Source organism: Rhynchophorus ferrugineus, unplaced genomic scaffold (genome assembly GCF_030347505.1).
Source record: "Rhynchophorus ferrugineus isolate W39M unplaced genomic scaffold, kcgeb_rfMv2 rfM3, whole genome shotgun sequence".
Taxonomy (NCBI): domain Eukaryota; kingdom Metazoa; phylum Arthropoda; class Insecta; order Coleoptera; family Curculionidae; genus Rhynchophorus; species Rhynchophorus ferrugineus.
This window is the reverse complement of record NW_027472582.1, coordinates 22,651,439-22,660,997: the sequence shown is the minus strand read 5'-3', so window position 1 is coordinate 22,660,997 and position 9,559 is coordinate 22,651,439. Positions and strand designations below refer to the sequence as shown.

The 9,559-nt window shown below is 26.7% G+C and overlaps 2 protein-coding genes across 2 annotated transcripts; one reads left to right on the top strand and one right to left on the bottom strand.

Moving 5' to 3' along the window:
• The first annotated feature begins 1,391 nt into the window (after nucleotides 1–1,391).
• On the top strand, nucleotides 1,392–7,685 carry Trx2 (Thioredoxin 2). Its single transcript, XM_076398539.1, has 3 exons — nucleotides 1,392–1,550; nucleotides 6,948–7,091; nucleotides 7,154–7,685. The coding sequence occupies exons 1-3, from the start codon at nucleotides 1,527–1,529 to the stop codon at nucleotides 7,301–7,303; spliced, it is 318 nt and encodes a 105-aa protein (XP_076254654.1). The 5' UTR covers nucleotides 1,392–1,526; the 3' UTR covers nucleotides 7,304–7,685.
• Nucleotides 7,686–7,696: 11 nt separating this feature from the next.
• Nucleotides 7,697–9,522, bottom strand: LOC143193637 (uridine diphosphate glucose pyrophosphatase NUDT14). The gene is made up of 2 exons (XM_076399965.1): nucleotides 8,721–9,522; nucleotides 7,697–7,708 (listed from the first exon to the last, which is right to left on the bottom strand). The coding sequence occupies exons 1-2, from the start codon at nucleotides 9,378–9,380 to the stop codon at nucleotides 7,697–7,699; spliced, it is 672 nt and encodes a 223-aa protein (XP_076256080.1). The 5' UTR covers nucleotides 9,381–9,522.
• Between the last annotated feature and the right edge of the window lie 37 nt (nucleotides 9,523–9,559).

Sequence of the window (9,559 nt, the reverse complement as noted above, 5' to 3'; positions counted from 1 at the left end):
CATAAATAAGGCACCGAAAGTCTGTTTATATATAGAAGTTTTTATTAGGCAACTAAATAAACAACTGTGAATACTATGATTTCATCGGTTTTAATTTTAATATAACAATAAATAAATATAAGTGAATGAAAAATAAAATAAATATACTTTTTAAAAAGGCCTACATTAAAAACACATTAATCCGTCTTTATACAAGGTAAGTGGCATTTTATGAAGTTTTATAATTATAGACAAAAATAATTCAGGTACCTTAGCTTAACATAACTGGAATTATTAAAATTATTTTCCGATACTAGGGCTGTAATTTCTCATGATTTAATCCATGATTAATTTCTGATTCAAATTTTATATCCAACAGACCTACGACATTCTTGAGAATTTTGTCTTTTGTTAACCTTCTAGTCAATGGTTCAATGTTTTTTTTTTAATAATGTGAGTCATAACTAGTTTCAATTTGGTTGATTCATTGTTAAAATCATTAAAAAATATATATTGTTTTATTTATTATCTTCCTAAAAAAATTGATATGAGTAATTATTTTATTGATGAAAATATTTAAAAACTTCATAAAACTTGTCACATCTATAAGAATATATAAGGTTAACTCTGTATTTAGCTAAAATACTTTTTGTAGTAAATAAATACTGACAGCCCTAATATTTATTTACTATAGCATAGAAATAATTAGATAATCGTATCAGTATTATTGTTAAGATGTAGTATTATATTACCGATAAATACTTTATTGTTGCCATGGAGCGCTATTTGTGATATTTATAAAACATAGTTTGGCCTTAAAAATATATTTAGTAATTAGATATATTGTACATTTTTGTATTTCATATATTACACAATCTTTATTTATATGTTTTCCTTAAATCTAACTTCATATTACGAAACAGAAAGAGTTTTTTTATATTTTTATACATTTTACATGTATACTAGTTTTGTTGTATTTAGTTATTTAATTTATAAACGCCGATAGTGGTTTATTATCTCAAATTATATATACTTTTATTACTTGTAAATTATTTCTACAGCTGTCTCTAAACTATCTAAATGTAAAACGTAATATATTTCATATAATAAAATAATATATTGTTTTACTTATAACCCATTACTACGTTTCAAAAGTATAAACGAATATAAAAACATTACGCTGACTAATCAATTTCATACAATTTTTTAGGGTGTTTTTGTAAAAAAAAGGATAAGTTAGGTTTATATAATTCCGGATTATTTGCTCTTTTATTTTACATGTTCCTGCGCGCGACAAAGCCGATCTAACTGTGTAGTATCCAAGATTATCGGTGACAATCAAAAGTCAAAATTTACGTTTATAACATCTCTCTCTTTTTACCCGCAATAACGATAGCGATAGAAAATAGCGGTGAATTGAATATCCCCTTCAACCGAATACTCGGACTATATTTCAATCGGCAGACTCTGTCAGTTCAAATAATCTTGAGGGGTTTCTCGGTTGGATTTTGTCAAGTTTCAAGCGATTATTTGCTATTTTCAACACAATGGTTACTCACATTAAAGATAAGGTATGTAATAGTATATTTTATGTTTTACCAAACATACATTTGAAAATTTAAATGGTACTTCGTCCAGGTGTCATAAAGATACCACGTTTTTTATATTCACTCATGCATATAATATATTAATTTCTGTATATTGAAATTATTGTAAAATATAAATAACATATAACAAAGTTCTATATGTGGAAAAATAAGTATAATCCAATTAATGTCTAAAAATATTTGGTGCATGGATCGAATCAAATATCCTTGACACATTGGTTTGTTTGTAGTTTCGTGTAATACATTACTAACATTATTTTAAAATAGATCTGTGTAAATTTGATCATAGTTATGCTTCAGATTTTTTATTAGTCAATAAAATATGGAGTATTAAAACTAGGTTAGATTTCTACACACAGAATGATTGTAATTTTAAACATCTTGAGAATGCTCTCCGATGAATGAGTTGGCGTTTTTGAAAGGAGATTATCAGGATCAATGTTATTATGTGTGTTAGTATTGAAATATTACGAAATAAAATACGTTACGTGTAACATTACAAATTTATTTCGTTTTAGCTCGTATTTATTTAAAAGTACAATTGGTTTTCCATAGATTAAATCAAATTAGTAGTTAATATAAGTTAATATCAAAACTAATATAGATTAAAACAACTTGCAGTACCTGTGCATATTTAACCAACCAAGTTTAATGTTTGACCTATATTTATGTTTAATGTTTACAAACTGCTTTTATAACAAAAAACTTAAATTATAAAGTTTTAAGCAAGTTCTTTAATCAAGTTAATGTTGACTGCAATATTTTGAAAACCTTTGCAGCAATATATGATTAGTGTTTATATATAAATGCCTTTAATGAGTATAGAAATCGATTTATTCCACAGATATAACACGTGATGTCTAGAATTCCGTTGCGACGAATGCTACTTTATCTCAAATAGTTTAATTTTCTTTGCTCTACAGCAGAAAGTATCTGAATAGATGTAGAAATATAGATTTTTTTGTTCTTTTTGAATTTGTTAATGTGTTTAAAATATCTTGCCTTTTATATATATCCTAAAGTTATAAAAATACACATAATAAACTATATCTTATTTGTTAGGAATATTTACTCTCTCTCTGCGGTGCTATGAAATTCTATATCAATTAAGATAATGAAAAAATAAATAATGAAAACGTTGTACAATTCTAAGCGAATTAACTAGGTTTTCAAAATAGGTCAAATAACTTCATAATTCCGTACATATTTTAATGTACTTTTTATTTCACAAAATTATCGTTTCGTTACAATCTAGCCTCTGAATTATTTTCTTTTTTTACTTATTTACTAAATTCGCCCAATTGGTTTATTTGCTATTATGTTACTTTGACGTATACACATATAATAATGTAAAATTTTTTAGACAAAATACATTAATAATAATAAATGAAACAATCTACCAGTTTAAAATTATTATTCATGTGTTTATATTCACCACTAACGTAATTTACATACGTGACTAATGTGGAAACATCATATATGTATTACCGATGATATCATTAGTGACGATTTTTCTAAGTCATATTCAAAAATATATATTAATAATACATTTAAATATTTTCTCTATCTGGGGCCTATGATTATCATATCAATGATGGTTGGATGATGGATGGATAAAATTGAATTAGAAATTAGCTGATATAAATCGGTATTTGAATAGAGTTTTAATCCAACGTACAGTTTTAATACATTTATTTTTAACTTTATTTAAATGTTTTGGTTAGTGTTGATTCAGATGCTATAACTACGTTGATGCAGATGCTATAGCTTTTAGATTATAATGATTAAAAGTAAGCTACGAGAAATTTGCAAATTAACAGCGAAAAATCTGAAGACGAAAACTTTTCGAAACTTCCATTAAACTAGACAGTCGAAAATAAAGCGAACAGTTGAAAATCGAAATAAATTACAGATCTATTTCTGTCTGGTAAACATATTTTGTTTTATTTATCTTTTTCTGCAATTGTCACCGATAAAAATATTCTGCAGTTTTAGTTCCTTTCAGTGGGCACATATTTTCTTATAACAATCCACTCCGTCTATTGGATGAAATATGATTAATAATAGCATAATTACAATATCGATTATGTGTATATACTAGGCGATCTCCGGATAGTAGTATTTTTACTGTCGATACAGGTTTTTGTTCGACCTTGACGTTAATAGTAATTTCTTCAGGTTGAAATCTTAGATAATTTCACGTGACATGATTAGCACTTAAAACAATTACATCACGGCGTTGTGGTGTTAATATTTTAAAAATTAAATTAATTATGATTATACTAAACAACATTTATTTCTTATGTTTTCACATAGTGTCCTTGTCTTTATACCATTATATCCATGTAGTTTCAATTTATATTGTATTTTCGTTGTTTTCTTTCGAAACTAATCAGGCGGTTCTTGTTTACCAAAAGTAACATTACTTGGAGATAACCTTTAAAAATATAATTGATTTATCTTACGATAATTAGCGTATTCGGTGAATTGTGAAAAGTAATAAAAAATAACAATTTAATATTGGATTTGTAATAGTGTTAAGGTTTTGGAAAAATATTACGTAGAACAGCGTTTTAGTACTTTTTTAGATGATATTTCACAATATGGAATAATGAAGCACTTGAATTTGTATATCAACGCTAAAACTGTGTTAGGAATATTTTATGCAAACACGCTATGGCCACCCTATCATAAATACACCACTCGATTTGATTATATTATGTGTTTAATAAATAACTGGGGGTGATAATTTTCCTTTTTATATAATTGGGCGATTGATAATAGTATAATTTTATTTGCATTTATTCTAAATTAAATCAATTAAATTGGCGATTTTTTTTATTTATTTTTAATTATATATCAAAAATGTATTTCGCTAGCATGCATGTTTATACAGCTTGTTAAAAATGAATTAGATAAAAACAAAATGCAATATTTGTATTTATTATATTATCTGGCATATACATATGTCAAGTATATATCGTGTGATGCATAATACGTCATATATAGAAGTTATCAAGAATTAGTATTTCATAGTCATGCGATGTTGTTTTTGTGACTCTTTTATTTATTTATTATGTAGAATATATGATACACTTAATAAAGGTCTTTATAATCATCATCTATTATAAGAAAAAAAAATTGCTGATATATATGAACAGTATTTTTCTTAATATACTAATTTTTATGTTTTATTTATAAAAATTTCTATTTAATATTTCTTCAAAGCCTTTATTAGGAAAAATTGTATATTGTAATTGTATAATTTAAAAGCATCATCCATCACAGCCCGTTACTTTTTTAAAATGCTAGTGCTGTCACCGGAAATGCGGAATCGATTGGTCGAAGTGACAACAGGAGGAGGTCTAGTGAATGCAAGAGGTTGTGTGAACCTTACTATTTAAACATTTCCATATACGTTTTCACGGATGTTTGAACATGTGCGTTATCAGATACGTTACAGCATTGTCAGGTTGCAATATCATTTTGTCCCGTTTCTGCTTAAATAGCAATCATTTTTTTCTTTGAATCTAAATTAATAGTAATCTCCTATGATGATTAAGTTGGGTTTAACATTTCAATCCCTTTAAGCGTTTTGAGTGTCGACTATTAGAAATTTCCATCACCAACCAAAACTGTACATTTTTATCAAAAAGTATAATGAATTGTAATTGATCTATTGCAAATTCCTCATAATTAGTTACTATTAATCCAGTTTTTACGTTGGATCATATTTTCTTATGCCATCCTTTAAATGAAGTGTTTATCATCCAAGGATATTTTCAGGGGATCAAGGAAATCTATAAGGGCTACAGAAATATAATGTATTTTAACAAAATATCTTATTAAAATATGTTTCTCAATATACATTGGTGTATATTGATTTTTGGTTATTATTAATAATTATTTAAATGAAATTTGAATAATTTAAACATTTTTAAATTTTAACTTCTATTAGTAATTGGAAAATTACATGATCTTAACAGATTTTGCAAATGGTGATTTGAAAATACAATAAATATGTTTTAAACAATTCTCGAAAATAATTGTTTGTAAGAAACCTACAATTAGAACATAAATGTACATTCATTTGGTTTGTGAAAGTGGAGCTCTATACCCAAAAGTGTCCATTACTCGTAATTTACAGCAATTTGTGGTCAATGGATCGACAGTATGGTTCATTTTAGTTCCAATAACACAGATATTGAAACCACTGTGTCATTCAAAACTAATTAAATATCTAAAATCTAATATTCTTGGAACAAAATTAAATTGATTATTTGAAAAGTTATATGAAAATTACGATAAATTGGAAATTAGTGGCCCACAAAATAAATAAACAACTTATAACAATTTTTTCAAAGCAATGTTAGAAATGTTCTGTACTGTATTGAAGTTATTTTTGTCGTGCCGATCCCTTATGCGGTCATCCTCTTAAATTGTATCAATAAATAAATATACTGTAACTAGCATCCATAAAATTGTACATTTTTTAAATTAAAATATAATGAAAGGTAGTGTAACCAAAATTTTATAACTATATCGTATACAAATATTTTAACGGATCATCTTATTTTTCATAATTGTACAACTTGAGATATTGGTCAAATTCATTTAGCAATAAATTAATGTTTTCAGTTAATGTTTTAGCCGACCAAGTGGTTATGAATAAAATATTTTTCATTTTTTTATTATATTTTAGTCTTCTTTTTATTAATTAGGGTTTATCTGGACTGGACCTACTGTTTAACGTGGACTCTGAACCACGGTCCTCGGCATTAAGCCTTAACTTGGAGATCCTCAGAAGATATCCGGTCTTACCCAGTCTGGTTACTGGCGTGACTGAGATCATTTTCATTTTCGGATTTTGCACTCTTGCCTAAGGTCAATCACAAATGTTAGACAATCAAAAACATACATTTAAAACCATGCAGTGGCAGGATTCGAACTAGCGACTATCCCAACTTCAGGATTCTTCTGTTGCCTTTATTACTGCGTTAACCAATCCGCCATCTTTATAAATTTAAATAATCTCTTAATAGTAAAAAATTTTAACCGCAAAATTAATGAATCTAAACACATTGTTATAATCAAACCAACAATCTTGAGTCTCCTTCTTTGATGTTAACAAAGCGGAAGTTAATTTCCCGATCTGATCATTGGTCAAATACAATTTATACAATAGCTGATATCCTGTTGTGAAACACTAAACAATTGCCTATTTTAGATGTCTTTCTATTGTTAGTGTCCCCAGTGAAACTTTAATATGATTTTATAGTATAGTAAATTAATATTAATATAGAGTATTTCCCAATTTTATTTTTGTTATAGTAAAATGTAATATAATATATACCTTTTTAGGATGACTTGCAACAAAAACTTAACGATGCTGGAGACCAGTTGGTCGTCATCGACTTCTTCGCTACTTGGTGCGGCCCATGCAAGATGATTTCACCTAAGCTGGAGGAATTAGCTGCCGAATTCACAAATATCCATATATTAAAGGTAATTACTTGTTATTATTTTACGATATATTTTCTAAACAAATTATATTTTTCTCTTTACAGGTCGACGTTGATGAGTGTGAAGACATCGCTATGGAATATAACATTTCCTCTATGCCTACATTTGTTTTTATCAAAAATAAAAATACCATTTTAACCTTTTCAGGTGCCAACTATGAAAAATTAAGAAATACTGTCACAGAAAACCTGTAAAGTTATTTTATTAACGCACAATTTATTATATTTAAAATGTATGTTCATATATAATTTAATTTTTGTTTAATTTTTCCTATATTGATTCCGCAACTAACAGTTCTTTGAAAATATTTAGTATGACTGTTAGACAATAATAAAGACAATGTTAAGATGTGTATTTGTTACATTTTTTTAAAATTTGTTGTAGCTGTAGTATTTATGTTATGTACAATTTACTGCTTATATTCATTGAAATATTATATAATTCTTCTTCATTTTTAATTCGTTATAGAATATCTACAATTTTTTAGTCGTGCCTATATAAATGTTTTATACACATCAAAAGTATTATTCGCTTGAAGTTATTCACTTGAAAATTAAATAAAATCAATACAACACATTATTATGTTTTTATCGATAAGCCTAAATAAGTAAATACAAGATACAAAACAAATAAAATAAATAGCCTGTTTTGGTTGATGAAAACCACTATCTGGATGCGATAGGATTACAGTTAATATTTAATAATGCTTTAAGATAACAATAAAATATTTTAGTAATAGTCGGTAGTTTTATCAATACTCAAAACCACGCATATTTAATATATTCAAATACAAAATAAAATATAGTATTTTTTATTTGGACCAGTAATTAATTTTTCACAAAAAAAAATAAATTCAGTGTTTTTCGTATTTCTTGGATGTAGCTGTACTGGTTGTGTTGTAGACTTGCGAATATTTGATGTGCGTGGTGAGACGAGTTTACTGGATACACTCGTATTTAACTCAAGATTGTGACATTACTTTTTTTATCTGGCAAGGAAAAATCAACAACAATGATATTGATATAAATAGCAGACTCAGTAAAAGAACATTGTCTTTTCGTGAAATATTTTAATGGCGCTGGCCTAAACAATAGAACGGGAGTATATTAAACTAGTGGCGCGGTACCAAACGGATCTGGCGATCTTTGATCTTTTTACAAAGTTTGCAGGTGCCATGCTTCAGCATGTGTATACTGTTCGTGAGCCGAGTCTTCATTTGTTGCTTCATTTAAAGTTGCATTTATTGAATTGTCTTTGCAACAGAACATTAACTTTCACTAAAAAAGATTAAAACGAACTAAATTATGTGTGAATATCTTTAAGAAATTGCTAAGGAGAATTTTTTAATACATGACAAATTCAATTGCACTGCTAATTATACATAAATAGATCTTTTTTATTTAAAGACACGACATTTAAACGCAGGATTAATTCTACAGAATAATATATATATATATATATATATATATATATATATATATATATATATATATATATATATATATATATATATACTCGATTGTGATTATGTACTAATATCTGGGATTCACTATTATTGGGTATAGTTTTAAATTGAAACAAAAAAATTATAAGTATTTTACCCACACTTACATTGTATAATAAAAAAAAAGAATACTGTGTTACATTTTTATTATATTTATGATATAAAAACCAATTTAAGCCAAACATAAAATTAATAGGAGAACAAACATAGTTTTGTTTGGCATAATTAAGTACATCTTCAACTTTCATCTCTACAACTTCTATATTTTCGTTTTCTTCTAAATTTCCCCCTCCTTGATTTATTCTTTGATCTTCAGTTACTTCGCAGTAATAAAAAGTGCTTTGCGCACCTGTGGTTTCAGACAGGTTGCAAAAACTTATTATTTTCTGTAAGCTTTCAGTAGAAACTTGATAACCGCATTCTTCAAAAATTTCTTCTTGGGCAATCTTCTCAGTTGGTAAAGTCTTATCTTCAAGACCTGCGCAAAATTCTAAAGTTACAGCTTTCTCTGGTTTACATTTTGACACATCAACAGATCCAAATCGTTCATTTTTGGAAATTTCTTGAAAGTAAACGGATGCTCTAAATTGTTTAACTAACACTAATACGTCCTTTGTTTTGTTATATAAAATAATTACAACTCCATTGCGTTCGAGAAATACATCAGCACTTTTATTGTGCCCATTTTGATTATATTTTAATGTTCTAGGCGTAGTATAAATTGTTGGAATATAATTAGTTATAAAAACATCTGAAATATTTTCCATTTCTATTTACCCTATATCAAGTGCTAAAATACTCTATCAATTAAAGAGTTTAAAATGTCTACGTGGCCTAATCAGTATTTTTCAATAAAACTCAATAAGCAACTTATTTAACATATATAAATGTATAACAGTTTAAACATTAATTTGTTAAGTTTTAAATAACAGAATTATATGTAAAA

Excerpts from the sequence above, each read along its gene's own strand:
- Trx2 (XM_076398539.1), top strand. The coding sequence starts at position 1,527 with ATGGTTACTCACATTAAAGATAAG. Across the intron at positions 1,551-6,947 it reads TTACTCACATTAAAGATAAG|GATGACTTGCAACAAAAACT; the intron begins GTATGTAATAGT and ends ATACCTTTTTAG. Across the intron at positions 7,092-7,153 it reads CAAATATCCATATATTAAAG|GTCGACGTTGATGAGTGTGA; the intron begins GTAATTACTTGT and ends TTCTCTTTACAG.
- LOC143193637 (XM_076399965.1), bottom strand. The coding sequence starts at position 9,380 with ATGGAAAATATTTCAGATGTTTTTATAACTAATTATATTCCAACAATT.